Below are 20747 nucleotides of genomic sequence, written 5' to 3'. Positions count from 1 at the left end.
AGCGTCATCCAATGTCTGGTTCTCCCATCTGGAAGTTGTCACCCTATATGTTTTCATATAAAACATGTTTCTGCTTGTTTCTTTGTTTTGTTTTTGCCATTTTTGTGGAGACTCTTACACTTGTCCTTATAGTTCAGTCACTATTTATTTTGTTGTTCTCTTTTCTGTTCTCTACTTTGAGCTGGCTGTGAGCAAGTGTGATTATGTGTTCCCAACACCTAGTATTGTGTTCGGCACTTTGAAGGTATCTGTTAAACAGTTATTTCATTGAATTAATTGTGCAGCAAGTTGTTAAGGGAGAAGGTATGGAAGTGAAGCACTTTCCTAATCTCTCTGGTGCTGGCATCAGGGGAGACACCTGTTCTGCTCTTCCATGCGTTGCTAGCTCTCTAATGATGCAGATACACTAGGCTTTGTGCATTAGATCAGGTGGTATTTCTTGGCTTCTAGTAGCAGTCTTGTATAGAAGCAAACAGTACCAAGGAGAAGTAGATATTTTATAAAGGCTTTATGATTCACCCTTAAAATTCACTTCATAGCAATATCTTGAGTCACTACCTTGTACTTAACCTGCCAGGGACTATCCTAAGCATAGTCCTTGAGAGTGAAAGAGTGAACACAATGAACAAAGATTTCTGCCCTTGTGGAGGTTACATTCTAGGAGATGGGGGTAGAGTAGAAAATAAGAAAAGGAAAGAGGTAAAATACATGGTTTATTAGATGGTGATGAGTGATACACAGAAAAAAAAATCAGAAAAATGGATAGGGAATTGCTGGAGAAGATGGGCAGGGGTCATAGCCTATTTAGTCTGCTTGAACAAAAATACCACAGACTAGGTAGCTTATAAACAACAGAAAATTTCTTTCTTATAGTTCTGGAGCCTGGAAGTCCAGCACGGTTGGGTGAGAGCCCTCTCTGGTCTCAGACCTCTGTTGTACCCTTACATGGTGGAAGGGGTGAGGGAGCTCACTGGGGTCTCTTTAATAATGGCACTGTTTCCATTCATGCAGGCTCCACCCTCATTACTTCAGACCCTCTCATAGGGTCTCCTCCTGATATCATCATATAGGACATCAGAATTTGGGGGGAGCATAAACATTCACATCCTAATAGGAGAGGAGGAATTGAAATCTTTTTTAAAAAATATTTTATTTATTCATGAGAACACACACAGAGAGAGAGAGAGGCAGAGACACAGGCAGAGGGAGAAGCAGACTCTATGCAGGGAGCCCCACGAGGGACTTGATCCCAGGTCTCCAGGATCAGGCCCTGGGCTGTAGGTGGCGCTAAACCGCTGAGCCACCTGGGCTGTCCAAGGAATTGAAATCTTAAATAGAATAGACAGAACATGAAAGACTCCTAACTCTGGAAACGAACTAGGGGTGGTAGAAGGGGAGGTGGGCGGGGGGTAGGGATGACTGGGTGACGGGCACTGAGAGGGGCACTTGACGGGATGAGCACTGGGTGTTATTCTATATGTTGGCAAATTGAACACCAATAAAAAATAAATTTATAAAAAAATAGGATAGACAGAAAAGGCCCTTCTTTGAAGGTAACATCTGAACAAAGGTCAGCAGGAGATGAGGGAAAGAGCTAGATGTCTCAGAAAGAGGCTTCTAGGCAGAGGAAACAGCAAGAGCCCAGGGCACAGGCTGTGTGGCTGGAGTGCTAGTCTCCATTGAGACCATTAGCATCTGTGCAGTCATCAGCCATTCTGCAGCCTTGCTGTTCTAGAATATGCAGGTAGAGAAGGCCTAAATAGTCTAGGCAGTTTGACTTTCCTCTTCAATTCCATGTGTGTTTGTTGGACACCTGCTGTGTGTCATACTTAAAGGACACGGTAGTGAAACTTGGATCCCACCTCTAAGTAACTCAGAGTCTGGTGAAAATGCCACATACTCCAATACTTTCCCAGATGGAATATAAACAATGTCTCAAGGGGAGTTAAACTGTAGAAGTTCAGAGCAGAGGGAGCATGCCCAAGGAAGATCATAGGAAATGTTGCATGAATGAGGCAGAACTTGGTTGGTGGGGGGAGAGGGGAGGTTCAGTGGGGCGCGGGGAATCTTGAAATCTTAAAGCCTTGAGTAGAGCTGGGACAGTGGCATTGGCTGTGTGGAAGCTGATGTTCCGAGGGTGAGGTCATGGATTTCTCTAAAACAAGATCTCTAGTGGAATAATTCCAAATAAGCAGGTTTCCAAAAGTTCAAGGTCTCTTTCTCTTCCATGATGAAACGATTTCTTTGTATTTTAATTGTAATCGATAGAAATGCAACATAGGGGAACTCCTGAGTGCCACCTCTGCCAGTAGTTGAGTATTGGAGAAAAAGAACCCATGAATCTTGCAGGAAGCCTTTCTTAGCATTAGGCCAAAGCACACACCTTTCAGTTCCCTCACCTCGGGCCTTGTTCTATTTATAGATCCTGTGCTGCAATAGGGGATGTGCTAATGATATGCTGGGGACAGGTAGTGTGGATCAAATATATTTTGCAAAGGGTTTCTGATCCACAGTCTATATTCAAATACTGGTATTTTTCTGAATTAAAGCCACTTTCCTATGCCAGAAAAAACACTTGTACAATAAATAGGGAATCATGAACAAGGAGAGTAACCACTGGGACTTTGAAATCAAAGTTAAGACAGTGGACATGAGTAGATGGGGAACTTTTAGTATTTTCCTGAGTTTTGTGTGAATGGGCGCAGAATTATTTTATTCATTTGAACCCCGATTTTGCATCTGCCTTGAGGGAGGATCAATTCCAAGGATCCCTCTTATACCATGTGCTCTGTCAAGCAGGTCCCCTCCCTGTTGGAGAAGGGGACCTGCTCTTTGGGCAATGCATACGTATTTAATAATTGCTGTTCACGTTAAATTTTATATTCTTTTTCTCTTGCATTGGGAAAAGAGCTTAAGCAGAACTAGGAGTCCCAGTTTCTAGTGATGGATAATGAGTTAATTATTTCATTATACCTGGAAAAGCCAGTAATTCAGATCTCTTTGTCCAATTTTTAAAATTTTTTAAAAATTTTTATTTATTTATGATAGTCACAGAGAGAGAGAGAGAGAAAAAAAGAGAGAGAGAGAGAGAGAGAGAGGCAGAGACATAGGCAGAGGGAGAAGCAGGCTCCATGCACCGGGAGCCCGAGTGGGATTCGATCCCGGGTCTCCAGGATCGCGCCCTGGGCCAAAGGCAGGCGCTAAACTGCTGCGCCACCCAGGGATCCCTCCTTGTCCAATTTTACTCAGATTAAGTGGAGTTCTTCTGTAGTTGCTCCTAAGCCTAAAAGAAAGTGATAAATAGTTTGAATAGACCCTGTCCTAGTTTATTAGGATTTTTCTCTTTCTTTTTGTCCCTGTTTCTTCCCTTTTAAAAACCTCTCCTCTTCCATCTTCCAATTCTTCCTTAATCTTCTCCTTCCTTGTTCTCTCCCTCCTCTTTTCTCCCCTTCCCCCCTCCTTGAACCCCACGCCAGATATATAGGGTATATGTAGGTGCTCTTATCCTATTAACTTATCATGGAGCCAGGTGGGTTGTAGACCCCTAAAATTGTATATAACATTTTGGGCTATCTACATTTGTCGATTTTTCTGCTGAGAACATTTACACCTTTTTTTAGATCCTCAGAAGAGCCTGCACACCCTCTCCCCTCCAAAAAAAGAGGTTGAGAAAATCTGATCTAAGATTACATAGGAGTCATCTATCTTCAGGGCTGAATTTGACTATAGACTTCTGTGAAACACTAGAGCTACAGAATTTCATGTGGGCTCAGCATCCACAAGAGCCAGCCCTTAGAATGTGGGCTTGGCCTTCCAAACCACCAGAAAGACATCCTGCATCCAGTTCATTGATTTCTCCCCATGATTAAGGCAGTTAACCATACGCCAAGCAGGGTTTTCTGTCTACAAAAACAGAGAGGAAGAGAGAGAAAGAGAAGGTTATAAAGAGATAAGCAGAAACATTCAAGTAAAATGTCTGTGGATATTTTTATACTCTGATTTAGGGGGGAAAAAAGCTTATATTTGGAAGTCCAAGTCTTGTGCCTTACCACATGGTAGGTATCTTCATGAATTACTCTATTTTAGTCATGTTCCTTTGTAATTAAATTGGGACACTAGGTATTCATTTGCTTTGTTCTTTAATTTCAGTCTTCTTCCTAAAGAAGAAACTTCGTACTGGAGTTAAGTCTGTTCAGAGAGAACTAGACATGGCCACTATCCTTGCAGATGACTTAGGAACAAAATTAGAACATATATAAAATACCAACAGACCCAGCATAAAATATACAAGTACTGAAGTGATCTGATATAATATTTCTATGATGCACAAGCCAAAGTAATTTTATTTTGGATGAAATAAGGGATTGTAACTATGGCTGTTTCAGGTTCTAGAGAGGGTGGGACCAGGGACGTAAATAATAATCATCTTCCTTCTGATTAAGCCAGTTGGGCTTTTAGTAGTAACAAGGGTGAGGGATGGCTGGGTAGTCTTGCTTGGTATGGAGACCCTAAATTTATGGAGCTATTGTCACAGGTTGGACTGAAAACTATAGACTGTGAGCTAAAGATGAGCAATGCTGCTGGTAAATGAGAAGCCTGGCAGGAGCCAAGACTCACGGCTTTTGGGGAAACAGATTTTTAGGAAAATACGATGGTGTTTTGGGGAAGACTAGAAGAAAATAATGTTGCATGGCTGATGATGCCAGGGCATGGAAGGTGTGTCTGGACATAGATCAGTAATACAGGGAGGAAAGGGAGGGTGTGTAGCATGCATGGCAAAGAAATAATGGGTTTTGAAATAATTAGATGAAACCCGTAGCACGAATAGCCCATGATCCAGTATGTGGAGTAAAAGGTAGAGATGAGTCATAGGTGACTTGAGTTTGCAGTGTGACATGTTGAAGACATCGTGAGGTTGAGATGTTCCAAGGAGGTGAGACTGGACAGAAAGTCACAGAGAGACAATAAACAGCTGAATCTTCATCACATTTCATTTGAGCTGGTGACAAGAACATCAGTTGGTCAGAGCCATTATAGAGGGGGGTTGGAAAAGGTAGGAAAGGTAGATAGTTCCTAAGTCATCTGCAAGGATAGAACCCATCCTCTGACGTGGGTGGGCTGGAGCCACAGAGGTGGGTTGGACAAGCAGAGGAGCATTTGTCCTCTCTGAGTCAGATGCCTGGGTTTATGATAGATGCTCTTTTGCTACTCACCTCCTTTCTTGGTATCACCTTTACTTTCTTTTTATAATAGGCAAAAAGAATAATGATGCTTCCCCTTTAAAAAAATCTTTAAAAAAAAAAAAAAAAGAATGAATGACTTCTTTGTCTGCCCAACCATTACAATGTTAGAATAGCAGAAGAAAACAATGTGCACATCTATCTGGCAATTGAAGTTACTTTGGATATTCATGCATGAGAGACATAACTTTGCTTAAGGAAAAGAAGTATACAGGAGAGATTTTTTTGTGTGTATTAAATAAATCTTTCGAAGTCAACCATTTGTTCTATAGGTATTTAATTCATACTCTAAACATGTTATCCTACAGGAGGACCTGAGAGGCTGAGTGCAGAACACTTGCTAATCTCTAGAGTCAGATTGTTCAGATTTGACCCTGGACCCTGCCACTTACTAATAGGGTGAGTTTAGGCAAGTTGCTCACTTACCTGATCTTTAAAATGAAAATAATGATATAGTACCTACCTCATACTGCTGTGGTAGGGATTACATGAATTAATGTGTATTAAATATTCACAACAGGGCAAGTCAATTAGTAAGCACTAAATAAATATTATTGTCTTTAAGCAGATTACTGCAGAATTAAATTTATAACGCACCAGCTGGCCACAGTAGGAATGACCAGAGTAAGGGAAAGAGGTTCTCCATACAGGCACTGAAAGGACACGGAGTCAGGGAGGCATCTGAGAGAAATTGTGCTGATCACAGAGGTCCATCTGATCTACAAAAACATTGAGAACAGTAGTGAACGTGCCTGGCATGTAGCGAACACTCAAAACATTTTAGCTATTATTCATTGATCTTAATCTGTGGATCTTCGGGAGCATTGGATTCTATATAAACCAAGCTGAGAAGACAGCAAGAACCAATATTGCACCTTTTGTAGGGGCTAATTATGGTCTTAAAACACATGAACTGAATAAAATCACTTTTGGCTAGAGACCTATTTAATTATTGGTCTGTTGAAAAACGGTATACTGAAGTGGCAAAGAGAACCAGCTGTGAATCCCAGATCTGCCCCACACCAGCTGGGTAACTTGGGATGAGTTATTTAGTCTCAGATTCCTTGTCTAGAAAATGTGGGTAGCAGTAGTGCCCGCCTGCCTTACAAAGCTGCTCTTAAGATTCGGTTAATACATGTAAACCTCTTAGAACAATACTTGGCGCATAGTAAACACTCACAGTGGAGCATTTGCTATTTTTACTGTTTTCCACACTTCATCATGTCACTCATGACCGAAGGTTACTTCAGGGTGAAGGCTCTCGGGGAGGGGACCATGGACAGACTGGCCTCTAACTTCCATTCCAACATGTGGTGGGCTCTAGTTTAATAGGATTTTGACACATTCAGCTGAGTTCTTGCCCTTCTCCCAGGCTCCAGAACCCAGCTTTAGTAGCATTTCTTCCTTTAAGAGCTGTTTGCAGCAAAACTCACTCCCGATTTGCCAACTCCTTTGAAAAATTTCAAAGAGCAAACATAGTTATCAAATGCTGAGGTATTTAGATGAGGCATACTTTACAAAAATTTCCTTTTCACGTTAGTCCTGTTGTATAAATAGCAAATGGATATATATGGGTGTATGTATCATATAAGTGGTATTTGCCCCCATGTGATTTCTCTTTTTAAGAATACATACTCACACACACTATATACATATGTGCACATACATATATAAGTATGTGTGTAACATATTTGCAAAGATCCTGGCTCCTGCTAATTTAGAGTTTAATCTCCTCCCCTCCTTCCCAAGGAATCAGGATCTATTCGATGAAGTTATTTATGCATTGCATATGGAAGTGATTGAGGATGTGCACTGTGGTGTTGCTTCCACGTTGGCTTCAATTTTGTCTTTCCTGGCCTTCCCGTGCACCCTGCGGTGTGAGTCATCTTATTTAGAGTCTAGCCCCATTTCTCACAGCAGCTCCATTTTGTCCTTGGAGGGGAAGGACTTGCTCACCACTAGGAGACACTGGCTTGTTTTTATTTCCTTGCTGATAACTAAAAGGGGATGCTGAGGAAATGTGCCAGTTGAGTTTGACCTTTGACAGGAAGCTGTTTATAAATAAAATCAGATGATATGGGGGTTGTTCATATGCCTGGTGGTATGTACTACTGACCCTATTGGGTGATGTTTTCCTTCTGAAATGAAACCTAAAAGGCGTGTAAGCATAATTTAGGAAAAAAAGGGTTTTTTTCTCCTCCATATCTGAGCTTCAGGTTTTAGAAATTAGTGGGTGTAGAGTGTACTGATTCTTGTTTTTATTCAAACATCTGAGGATAATTCAGCTCTGAGCCCGGGTGGCGTTACTGATCTTTTTCTAATAAAATAAAACTACAAAAATAAGTCTATGTGGAAAATTGTGATATATGTTCTACTTACTCCCTTTCACTCTGCCCTTTGCTAATTCCCTGCCTCATAGGTTACATATGTCCTTTTGTTTTCTCTGATTTGATATTTATTTCCAGTGAGAGAGAGAGTACAAGCCAACCCTTAAGTAGTTTTTAGGATGAAAACTCTACTGTCAACTGCCACTGGAATGTTATTTTCACCAAACTTTGTACTGGCTGACTTTGTTCATATCATGTCATTTCTTTTATGATGTAACTGGTAGATCTAATCAGTTGATCTACAGATTTATTGGTATGGTTCACAAATGATAGTTTAGAGGAATTATGGCAAATAGGTACAGCTATTTTGTTGCAGTGGGTTCTGATGTAATGGATTTAATTTCCTGTATATACGTTCAGCTATATTGTATAAGCTAGCTATATTGCTATGTCACAAATCACCCCAAAACTCTTTAGCTTTAACAATAATCATTTGCTCTTACAGTTCATATGTTTCTGCCTTGCCAGAGCTTGACTACTCTAGATACCCCAGTTGAGTGATTTTCCTAGTTTCAACCAGATTTACTCACATGTTTAAGGATGGGAGTTGGCTGATCTTGGTCAGGCTCATTGGGGGACAAAATCTGTTTTACATGGCTGCCTTCCTTTTCCTGGGGTCACTGGATTGTCCTGGCATATCCTTTTAATTAGGATAGCAAAATTATAAGTTTTGTAAGTCCAGTTGTACAAGTACATTTTAAGACACTACCTGTGTTAGGAAGCTAATATCCTTTTGGCCAAAGCAAGTCATGTAGCTAATCCAAGGTGAGGATTAGTCCACAGCAGGAGGGCACTGAGAAATTACATGGCAAAATGGACATGATAGAGGGATGAGTATAGACCTGAAGCCAATTATGCAATTTAGAACAAATATGAAAGTACTCACTGACTTTTTGAGTCAAGGGACTCTAAAGGGACCCCCTTGAGCAACCGGGGCTTCTGTTTAATAATTACCATCATAAGGCATTGTAAAATACAGCAGGTAGAAGCAGGCCATGACCATGTGTGATTATCCAGGGACAGTGTATTCCCAGTACAGGAAATTTTAAAATAGTATAAAATCTAAAGAAAAAAAAAGTCATTCATATTCTGAATTCTTCTCCAGAGTTATTTTTACTATTTTTTAAAAGATTTTTTTATTTATATATTCATGATAGAGAGGGGGGTGGTGGGGGGAGAGAGAGGCAGAGACACAGGCAGAGGGAGAAGCAGGCTCCATGCCAGGAGCCTGATGCGGGACTCGATCCTGGGATTCCAGGACTATGCCCAGGCCCAAAGGCAAGTGCTAAACCACTGAGCCACCCAGGGATCCCATTTTTACTATTTTGACATACTTCCTTTCCGTCTTTTTTTCCTGTCACTTTCTTCATTAATAGTATATAAATTTATATCCAGATTTTAAAAATATTCTACAATAAATCTTTCTTTGACGTGTTATTAAAAAGACTTTGTATATATACTATTACTGTATATATAAATGTTCCATGTGTAGATGCATCATAGTTCATTCAACTGGCCTTTGTTCTTTACTGTTTTGGTTATTTTCAGTGTTTTGTGATTATAAATAATGGTACGGTAAGCATATCTGTGCACAAATATTTATTTACATTTTTAGTTGTTTTTTTAATGGAAAGACTACAGGAGTGCAGAGATATGGATCTGCCGCTTGTTCACTGTGTGATCTGGACCTGCATGTCAATTTCCTCATAATAAAATTGATGTATTTGAGCTTCATGACCTTAAACCTCTTTCCAATTCAAAAACCATGGGGACCTTTCGGCCGGAACCACCATCTTTCAGTAATTTGCCAAAAGGACCAACACAAAGGGAAAGAGGAGAGGTACCCGCTATATGTTCTCTAGGCCTTTTAGAAAACATGGAGTTGTTCCTTTGGCCATATACATGCGAGTCTATAAGAAAGGTGATATTGTGGACATCAAGGGAATGGGCACTATTGAAAAAGGAATGCCCCTCAAATGTTACCATGGCAAAACTGGAAGAGTCTAAATGTTACTCAGCATGCTGTTGGCATTGTTGTAAACAAACAAGTTAAGGGCAAGATTCTTGCCAAGAGAATTAATGTCCACATTGAGCATATTAAACACTCAAAGAGCTGAGATAGCTTCCTGAAGTGTGTGAAAGAAAATGATCAGAAAAAGAAGGAAGCCAAAGAGAAAGGTACCTGGGTCCAACTGAAGCAAGGTACTTGGGTCCCCACCAAAGAAGCACACTTTGTGAGAACCAATGGAAAGGAGCCTGAACTGCTGGAACCCATTCCCTATGAATTCATGGCATGGTAACTGTAAAGAGAATAAAAGACCTCAGGATTGTAAAAGTGTTTCTCTTAATTGAGTAGGAGTATGGTTGGTATCCCTTCACTTAAAAAAATATTTAAAGCAAACTTTGTGTTCTAAACACACACAGACACACACACACAAAATCATGGGGATCCCTGGGTGGCTCAGCGGTTTAGCATCTGCCTTCATCCCAGGGCATGATCCTGGAGACCCAAGATGGGGTCCCACATCAGGCTCCCAGCATGGAGCCTGCTTCTCCCTCTGCCTGTGTCTCTGCCTCTCTCCTTCTCTCTGTGTATCTCATGAGTAAATAAATAAAATCTTTAAACAAAATCATCTTTAAGTTGGAGTAATAAGTCACTTTATTGAAGTGGAAGCATAAAGGCAATGCTGGTATTTTGTCCTCAACAAAGTTCATGGGAAGACAGGCAACTTCCTTGGGCTTCTCACTTGGAAGAGTTCAGTCGTCTTTGAGAGAGGAGGTTTTGCTTCAGAATTCAAGTATCATTGTTTGTCCTTCAGTCTCCATTCCTGACACAGTAATGATTATATATATACACACATATATAGTATATATATGATCATATAAATTGTATCTAGTATAAATATAAATGTGTATATATATATACACATAATTTTATATGTATGTATGTATACATAATCATATATATATATATGCATATATATATATGATTTTAAAATAGGCTTATAGGACACTGAGCATTTAGAATATCAACTATCAGGACACCTGGGTATCTCAGTGGTTGAGTGTCTGACTTCAGCTCAGGGCGTAATCCTGAGGTCCAGGGATCGAATCCCACATCGTGCTTCTTGCATGGAGCCTGCTTCTCTCTCTGCCTATGTCTCTGCCTCTCTCTCTCTCTCTCTCTCTCTGTGTCATGAATAAATAAATGAAATCTTTAAGAAAAAAAAAAAAGAATATAAACTATCTTGACCTATATTTGAGGTTGGCTTAGCTACACTGGAAGAACTGATTGCATTACCTGTCTTCATTTTGTCTTATAGTTTTGTATTGCTTTGTGTTTTTATTTTTGCTCACCCGTCCCCGCTCCCCCTCCCCCCAAGAATTAAGCTTCATTAAAGTAGTCATAAGCGCATGGCCAGGGGATCTGGCCTTATCTCACAACTTCCTGGTGGGACCTTTTCTCAGCAATGCCTCCTTACTGTTGATTTTTAAATACACTGAGGCAGTATTGCATCTTTATCTCACTTCCAGCCTCTGGCAGGGATAAATACCATGCAGTGTGGACAGGCTGCAAGTGTTGCCTTCACAAAGCAAAGGCATCCATATGTCATTGCTGAATAGAGAAAATGTGATCTGTGTACTCTATCTCTCCAGCTCCTCCTCAGATCTGTCCTGAGTGTGTCTTCCTTGCTGGTGATAGAATTTTCTAGTTCTTAAGCTTATTTTGAGGGAGGTATTAGACTCGTCTATTGGCTCTTCAACCATTTGCTTCCCTAAGTTGAGCCAGGCGCCCATCTGGCCAGCAGAATTCGGTGTCAAGTACAGTGTGGTCTCTCTCCCCTGGCCGCCATCAAAAGGCCCTTTGTTTCCTACCCTTCCCCCTCGGCCAGGATGTGGTGTGCACCCCATGAATGATGGAAATTCTCCCATCACACCATTGCACTCAGCAGCTTTATAGAACCAGTTCCAAAAGCAAAACATCTTCAACCCACAGAAGTTTTGCCCATCTTTACTTTGCCTTAGGAAAGAACTCAGGGCTGGGATAATTAATCAAGTCAATTATAAACTGGATTTGGGAAAGGGGGAATCATTTTCCTTTGTAAATGCGAATCTAACGTTTTCTTGGGTTTTGAGGAAGTTGTTTAGGAAACACAATTTTAATTATTGTGAAATTTAGTTTTTAGCTTCTGTGCCTGCTCTTTCCCCGCCTCTAACAGTTCTAAACGATCTTCATTTACCTTTTCTTAAGAAAGCTTGAGTCCAATTCTTGAGGGTAAAATCATTTCCTAATGGGAACAACTTTGCTCTTCTGTACACAGGGTTCCCTAAGCATGCGGGGTGTGCACGTGTGTTTAAACATTTTCATAAAGCAAGGAACATATCTTTGCTTTATTTTAGTCTCACCAGTAAACATGGCTTCAGGTAAGGAATGCTGACTTTGGGAATCTCTGTTTTCTTGTTATGCACCTGTTTGCAATCTCCTGGTCTTTTCCTATCCTGCCCATCTCCCTCCTTTTCAGGTCTGTGTTCTGCTAGTAGCTCTGAAGTAGTTTGGCAAGAAACAGGTGGACGTAAGCTTCTAGAAGAATGTAGAGGTGCGTCTGTCTGTTATTCCTTTGTCACAACCCCCAGTAATAATCATGAAAACCAGTAGTGAGCCAAGATCCACACTTGCCAAGATCCAGCCCTTTTCTCTAGACCTTTGGTCCATTTCAGCAAAGGCTGATGTTTGTTACAAACTCTGAAATTTTGCAGAGGGCTCGGTCAAGTTCTGGAAGTCTAGGTCAGGCTTAAGGCATAAGTGGGGTTGTAGGGAAGCCAGAGTACAAAAACAGGGAGTGAGAAGAAAAAAGAAAGAGAACAAATAACTGTCCACTGACAGAAGAGTAGCGCCCACCTAACCATGGTCCTCAGTCCTCTCTCCTGAGACTCTGGTTACATGCCATTTGTTTCTTAATTTTTTAATTAATTAATTAGTTTATTTATTTATTTTTAGATTTATTTATAAATAAAGATTTTAGGTATTTATTCATGAGAGACACAGAGAAAGGCAGAGACATAGACAGAGGGAGAAGCAGGCTCCCCACAGGGAGCCAGATGTGGGACTCAATCCCAAGACCCTGGGATTACGTCCTGAGCCAAAGGCAGATGCTCAACCACTGAGCCACCCAGGCGCCCCTGTTTCTTAATTTTAAATGTACTTATTGGGGCACCTGCGTGGCTCAGTTGATTAAGCATCTGACTCTTGATTTTGGCTTGGATCATGATTTCAGGCTTGTAAGATCCAGGCCTGTGTAGGGCTCCATGCTTAGTGGGGAGTCTGCTTGAGATTCTCTTTCCTTCTCCCTCTGCCTCTCCCCTCCCCCCACTCTCTCACTCTCTCTCAAGTAAATAAAGAAATCTTTTTTAAAAATGTACTTATTTATTTTTAAATAGATAACCCAGTCACTTGGTTTGAAAACCGAAAAGTGTAAAACGTCACACGTTGAGATTCTCCTTCCTGTTCTGTTCCCATCCACCTAGTCTCCTTCCTACTCTGACCAGGAAAGGCAGGTTTCTTTCTTTTATGTGTATTCTCGAGGTTTCCGTAGGCATACTTACTTACACTCAAGCGAACACAAGTATAGATTCTTACTTCACCATTCATTTCTTTATCCATTTATCTCCTCTCACACGCTTACTTTATTTCCTCTTATTCTACTCTCAGTAGCTTATTGTTGGAGCTATTTTTTTGAGGAGCAAGATCAGTGGTCATTTGTTTTACTTCTGTCCGATACTGTGAACAGATTCATACGTCTGCTTGTCTTTTTCCCATAGATGAAGTGGAAAGTGAGAAATGGTACCTGTCTACAGACTTTCCATCAACAACCATCAAGACAGAGCCGATTACAGAGGAGCCGCCCCCAGGACTTGTTCCCTCTGTCACTCTGACCATCACAGCCATCTCCACCCCTTGTGAAAAGGAGGAACCCCCTCTGGAAATGAATCCTGGGGTACGCTCTCTTTTCTTCTGTACACACACATGACTCAAAAGACATGGATTCTCATTCTCAAATACGGCATTTAACCTATTAAGGAGCTAGTGCCTATATGTGTTTCAAGATATATAATTGCCTATATGTAGGTGTATAGTAAGGATATGTTGACCTGGGATCAGCATTGATTATACTACTTCCTTTATAGGAAGTTTATGTTCAGAAAATTGGTAGCAAGTCTGATTTTATTTTTTATTTTTTATTTTTTGATTAATTTATTTTATTTTTCCAATGATTGCTGTTACAAAATTATGATAAATAGATGGATATCCACAGTTAAAAAATGCCAAACTCTCCATGGGATTGCCTTTTAGACCAGTGGAAAGAGAGGAAGTAACTAATGATGCGATCCTTGGCTTGCATGCTGGGGCTGATGGAAGTGTTGTTTCCCGTGTGACGTTTTACTTTCCTAGTACAATGTTGAGGTGCCCTGACCCAATTCAGGGATCTCCCACCAACCAAGTTTTATTGTATTATGCATGGAAAAACATACAAAATTGGGCATTTCTTCCTTGTTTGATTCCATGCCTACATGCCTATTTCACCTTCTCTCCCGGCATTTCCAATGTCCAGAGGTTATATATAAACACTGACTCTGTTGATGCTAAGTCAGGTCTCCTCTGAGCAAAGTGTCATATCTACCCAAACGTGTTAAGGAAGAGGTCACCTAGAAGCAGCAGAGTCACCAAAGCTTCGGTGTGTACTTGTGCTTATTGCTCTTTACAGTCCATCTTGGAAAAGATGGGGGACTCTGGACAGAGCACCTCGGCAGCTGTCCTGTAGAATTCGTTTCTCATTCTCTGCCTAGATCTTTTCATGGCACTGGGCTCCTGGAGTATATATTAGTCTCCTTGTTCCATGAGATGTTAGGTCAGTTGATTTTTTTAGTATGTAACTAAGAAAAATCAGTCACAGCCTTGCTCCACTCATAGGCCAGAGAGCTTTTGTCCTTCCTGCACTGAAAGTTTCATTATTAGATGCTGTGGGTCCCGAGGAAGCCTGGAGGGTTTGTTTAGTTCCTGCTATAGGACAAACTAGTGGAGGCCCGTGGCCCTTTACAAATTTACTAGATTATTTCATGATAAAAGGCCTTATATGATCATGAAAACAATAGAAAGATGAGTCTTGGTTTTTTGGCTTTGGCATCCTGAGTGTTCCATCAGCTGTAGTGCTGGGTTTGGCAGGGAGAGAAAGGTCAAGAACAAAGCCACCTCCCCGTCAAAGAAGGAGCCTGCCTCTGCCAGCGGAGAGAAGTGGAGCTGCCAGGACAGGAAGACACATAGTTTGATGACAAATAACTCCCCTGGTGTCCCTAAAGTTTTGTTACTGGGTTTTAAAAACTGTGTTTGAAATTCTTCCTCCAGGTTGATTCCTCGTGCCAGACAATTATTCCTAAGATTAAGCTGGAGCCTCATGAAGTGGATCAGTTCCTAAACTTCTCTCCTAGAGAAGGTCTGTTTACTCTCTCCCTGCCTTCCTTCAGGTGACCAGATGTCAGGGCACAGAGAAAGCGAATGTGGGAGAAAGTGTCGGGATTAGAGCTTGCTTTCTGCAAGAAGTCTGCTCTTTAAAACCTTGATTCTAAAGACACATTTTGAAAGCTAAATTTTAATTTCCCGTATATGTATATGCTTAAATCTTTTCTCTAAATATGTCTATGCTTCAGGCTTTTATGCTAAATCTTTTGTTTTACTTTTACTCCTAGCAGAGGTGGGTTTTTTTTGTTTTGTTTTGTTTTGTTTTGTTTTGTTTTGTTTTGTTTTCAAAACCTTCATAGTCAGCTATGACTTGGTTGCTGATGCACAAGGCAAGTGCTGCCCTTCTGGGTGTGAACGTGTGAATCAAGCCTGGTTCCCTGTGCTGCGGTGGTGATCAGTAGAGGCAGATAAACAAACATGCATAGAGGCACTTTGCCTTGCCTGTTTGAAGCAACTCTAGTCTAAACTCTTTGTAAATTCACAATTTGGTCGTTCAGAGTTTTTAAATGTTAATTTTAGATGACAGTAGTTGTAAGGAGACTCTTCATTATTTATAATTAGTTCATGCATCTCACTGGGCGTCTTGCCATCCATTTATAACAAAGTAATGTCATATTCAAAGTTGTCACACTTTTCGCTTTTCCTTCTCTGTGTCAGTTTCTTTCTTTCTTTCTTTCTTTCTTTCTTTCTTTCTTTCTTTCTTTCTTTCTTTCTTTCTTTCTTTCTTTCTTTCTTTCTTTCTTTCTTTCTTTCTTTCTTTCTTTCTCTCTCTCTCTCTCTCTTTCTTCTTTCTTTCTTTCTTTCTTTCTCTCTCTCTCTCTCTCTCTCTCTCTCTCTTTCTTTCTTTCTCCTTCTCTTCCTTTCTCTCTTTCTTAAGAATTGATTTATTTATTCACGAGAGACATCCAGAGAAAGGAAGTGAAAAAAAGAAAGGAAGGAAGGAAGGAAGGGAGGAAAGAAGGGAGGGAGGGAGGGAGGGAGGGACATAGGCAGAGGGGGAAGCAGGCTCCCCGTGTGGAGCCCAGTGTGGGACTGGATCCCAGGACCCTGGATCTCAACTGAGCTGAAGGCAGATGCTCAACCATTGAGCCACCCAAGTGCCCCTCTATGTCAGTTTCTTTCTGACTTCTCCCTCCTGTTCTTGAACAAAGCCCATAATTAGGAATCCTGAACACTGATCCTCAAATGTCATAGAGTCGAAGGAAGCTTTCTTTGCCTTTTTTTTAACTGAGACATCCCTGCAGGGGCCTTGTGCTTTTAATTCTGTGCCTTTGGACCTGCCATCATCTTCCTTTTCATCTATGTCTTTGGGACAAGGTTAGAAGGACAGTTCATTAGTGTGGTCAACAAATAAGAAATTCGTCTGTGCAATTGTCATAGAAAAGGCTTCTGTGTATACTTAATCTATGGGTGTTACAAATGAATAGTTCTCATGAAAGCATAACCTTCTTCATTCCACTAGAAACAAATTCAGGGTTTTGTCTGTGACAATTTAATCAGGGTTAGTATTTGCCTTTATTATCAGTAAGAAATGATTACATTCTTAAAATGAACAATGTTGACTAGAATCCATATATAGAGACAATATTTCTTTCCACTGAGTGTTCTCCATTGGTGTCTTTCAGTTTATATACTGTTCTAAAGTAATTCCTTTCATTTTCATGAAAGCTACACATATTAGTCTTTTAGTTTATGTTGCAATATGCTTCAGAAAGTGTCCCAACTATAACAATGAAGCCCCTAGTGGCCTCAGATGCTGGGATCACTGGAGGAGAAACATTCACAGTAAAGTAAGTGGCGGGCAGTCCTTCCTCGTTATCCTAGATAAACAGAGAGGGGGAAATTCAATATCCTTGTATGCAGTGGAGCTTCTAGGCAAAGTAGCTTGTTGTTCCCAGACCTTTTAAGTAATCTGAAACTGGCATTTCAAATGATATTTAGAAATCTGACACTGAGCCATCGAGAGCCAGGTCAGTAGCTCTTAATAAGTAGGAAAGAGGGGACTTGAGTTTCCCTCACCTTTCCTGTCATGCCATTTCTGTTTTTTTTTTGTGGAGCACCTTCTACCTGGAAAGGAGAAAAATATTAGGTTAATTTGGACGGTGCTATGTGAACGGGACGAGTAAGCTCTAGGCACACTTGGCTGGTTCTCTGGAATTGAACAGCATAGTGTGGCGGACAGTGGGAGCCCCTAATACATTTTGCTCTTGGGTTTTTTTTTTTTTTTCCACCATTGTTAAAAGATAAGCGGAGACATATTAAAATTTTGTTTTAGGAGTTTATTTGAGTGAAAATGTATTCACGTTGACAGTGCCAAAGCAGATGTGGTTAGGAGTGTTTCACCAACGGGAAGCTCAGGGAGAGACTTTTCTACTTTGCCAAAGCAAAGTCAGGAAATTATTGATTGGCCAAGGTGTAAAGCCTTGTTGGCTCTTTGTGATTGGTTGTCCTTAGGTTTCAATTTGGTAACCTTGATGCATCTAGAGGCGTAGATTTTGGTTTGCTCACGTAGGCCACACGGCATTAGAGCCACCTCGGTCCAACAGCCTCTTCGTTTAAGTCATTGGACTCTTTGGTTGACACTCTCAGGAGTCTTTCTAGGTGGACACATATGTGAGGCCCCAGGACTGCCGGCAGGGATGTTGGCAGTGGGGAGATGCAGGATTATTCTAGAATATTCTTCAGCTTTGAGAGTACCCAGAGACACTAAAAAACCTAGGGAGCTCTCTGGCAAGACTTTGCCAGAGATAAAGGGTAGCATAGTGCAAGGCACTATGTTAGAAAAAGAGAAAGAGAAGGTTATAGTTAGAGAGAGAGAGAGAAAAGAAAGAGAGAAGAACTCTGCTGTGAATAGCGGGGAGGGTGGCAGGAAGGGTGGCTGAGAGGCACATTACCTGTTATCTTGGATATTCAGGTATTTCAAGAGAGAGAGAGAGCCACCTAGTTACCGCTTGTCACCACCAAAGGCAGCTCTGGGTGGTATCTCATAGGTCAGTGGTACCTCAGAAGGCCCTCCCCACTCATAGCACTTCTCTGGCTGAGCTGTGCCACTGAGGGCTCTGTTGTTCTGGGTCCCCGGAGGGGTGTGGGGAGAAAGGCTTACCCAAAGTTTACGCCCCTTGGCTCGCTGGCAGTGGCCGGCTCTCAAGGCATTTGGGCTTGGTGGGAATAGAACGGAGACCAGAGAAAGCAGAGTTCTTTTGTCAGAAAGGTCGAACTCAGTGAATTCTCCCTTCTGGAGCCCATCCCTGCTGCCCTGGAGATGTGTGATTGGTCACACCGACTGAGGCCCACGCTCCAGCAGACAGCATGTCTGGGACCCCCCGAGGAGAGGCAAGAGGTGGGCTTTCAGATGCTAGGGGACTATGGAGCAGAAAGGCCCCCAACACACACACACACACACACACACACACACACACACACACACACACAGATTTCTTTTCCAGTGCCTACCTACCTATCTACAGATGGCTTTAGTATTTTCTGAAGGAAGAATGCCTGGCATCTTGCCCGCAGGCCCTACCATGCACATTCCTTTGGAAACAAATGAGCTTTTCTCAAAGCAGCCATGGGGAAACCTCGTGGGCCCCAGGTTCTGCTGATTTTTTTTTCAAGGACCTAATACATGAACATTGCTGATGAGTCAAGCTATATAAATGATACGAAGTGAACACAGTGAGAAGCTGTGCTGGCACTACCACCGTCTACTCTAATTCCCCACCCCAACTCCCATGAGGTCATGATTTTATCAGTATCTTATATATTTCCCAGTGTTTCTTTATGCAGAGACAATCAAATATGAGTCTGTATTGTCCTCCTCTCCTTTTTCATACAAAAGGAAGGCTACTTTATACGCTGGTCTGCACTTGGATGCTCCCCCCCCGCCCCCGCCCTGAGCAATAGATGTTGGAGATCTTTCCATATCTGCACACGCAGAACCCTCATCCCTTTCTTTGTTCAGCTGACCTGAGTTGCGCTATGTGGATGTACAGTTGTTGAGTCACCCCCAAGTTCTGCTTCGTTGCTGTCTGATAGATGCCATCCACTTTCTTTCCCTCAGCCTCCGTGGAACACCTGCACTTACCTCCCACCCCTCCCAGCAGCCACAGCAGTGACTCAGAGGGCAGCCTGAGCCCCAACCCCCGCCTGCACCCCTTCAGCCTGCCTCAGACCCACAGCCCGGCCAGAGCTGTGGCACGGGCCCCCTCTGCCCTGTCCAACTCTCCTCTCCTCACAGCGCCTCACGTGAGTATTCTAGAACCCCATCTGCAGCTCTGGACACCAGTCCTTTCCCTCTGGTCACTTGGAACTTCACTAGGAATAGGTGCTCTTCAAGGCTGCTGGACTTCTGTTCTTGGAAGACAATTGTAGGCTTAATTGCTAAAACCAGTGATAACCATCTTAAAGAACTTTTTTTTTCTTTTTAAAAAATGTTTATTTATTTATTTATGAGAGACACAGAGAGAGAGAGAGAGAGAGAGAGAGGCAAAGGCATAGGCAGAGGGAGAAGCAAGCTCTCTGCGGGGAGCCTAATGCAGGACTCCATCCCAGGACCCCAGGATCATGACCTGAGCCAAGGGCAGACACTTAACCCTTGAGCCACCCAGGCTCTCCTTAAAGAACATTTTTTAAGACTTGCCTATAACCTTACCATGCTAACACAATTCTCCTCCTTTTCCTCCTTCAGTTATTACTCCTATGTTTCTCTGACATCACCAGAAGCACAAATAGTAAAAATGTTGTGTTCCCTTCCTCCTCAAAGTCATGTCACAAATATTGCCAGCAGTTTGGATGGTCCTATGGCCTACAACAGGAAATAGCTTATTTTTCAAATAGACAATATTTGATGATCTTTAAACTTTGAGATCAAATGTTTTGAGGTCAAAAGCTCAACAATATAGTTTAAACTTTTTTTGTCTGTGGTCCAACTCCTAATCTAGAGACTCAGGTTAGAAAGCATGAGTCATCATTCATCCCTCACGTATATAAGGGCACCTATTCCCAGATAAAAATAGGGACAGATACTTAACATTTTACTGTTCTGAGGTGTTCGTTGATTTCTGTGAAATCTGAAAAATGATAAAATTATAATCATCCTTATTGAATTTATATCACATAGAGAAAATTTGAATGAGGTGAGATGTTTAAGAGTTCCGTAAGAACCATCTCTCAATTAATATATTTTTGGCAATTTAAATTCAGTGTGTCTCACAAAGTTCTCGATCTGTGACCATGTTTGTTTCTTTCACCATTACCAAGGATGAGGGAATTAACTCTAACTCAACTCCTTACCCCTTTGGTAACTAGAATAGCTTTCATCCTTATTATCTGTGAGTCCTCCTACAATCAGTCCAGTCTACATATTTATGGAGGAAATCCTCCCAATATCACACCTCCACAGCGTGTTGTGTTGCTCAATTGGCTCTTAGTATCAAGCCCTAATGCTTCTACTCTGTATTAGGTGCCCTGACTCTTCACTGTTTCAAGAACTTCTTCTACATTCTAGGCAGAGTAGCATCTTTAAGTGCTTTTCAGAATACTGCCTTTTGCGTGGAATGCCCTCCTCTATGTAAGTCATCCCCGTCTTTTCAAAAGGCCCAGTGC

General features: G+C 41.6%; 1 protein-coding gene across 1 annotated transcript in view; it reads left to right on the top strand.

Moving 5' to 3' along the window:
• The window catches only part of CREB3L2 (cAMP responsive element binding protein 3 like 2), a 119800-nt gene that overhangs the window by 69351 nt on the left and 29702 nt on the right, over window positions 1-20747 (top strand). The window contains exons 3-5 of the mRNA XM_077850066.1: window positions 13448-13623; window positions 15030-15117; window positions 19204-19388. Coding sequence (XP_077706192.1) covers window positions 13448-13623; window positions 15030-15117; window positions 19204-19388 — 449 coding nt within the window. The remainder of the gene's footprint in view (window positions 1-13447; window positions 13624-15029; window positions 15118-19203; window positions 19389-20747) is intronic.

Source organism: Canis aureus, chromosome 15 (genome assembly GCF_053574225.1).
Source record: "Canis aureus isolate CA01 chromosome 15, VMU_Caureus_v.1.0, whole genome shotgun sequence".
NCBI classification, from domain to species: domain Eukaryota; kingdom Metazoa; phylum Chordata; class Mammalia; order Carnivora; family Canidae; genus Canis; species Canis aureus.
This window is presented reverse-complemented; position numbering and strand designations above follow the sequence as displayed.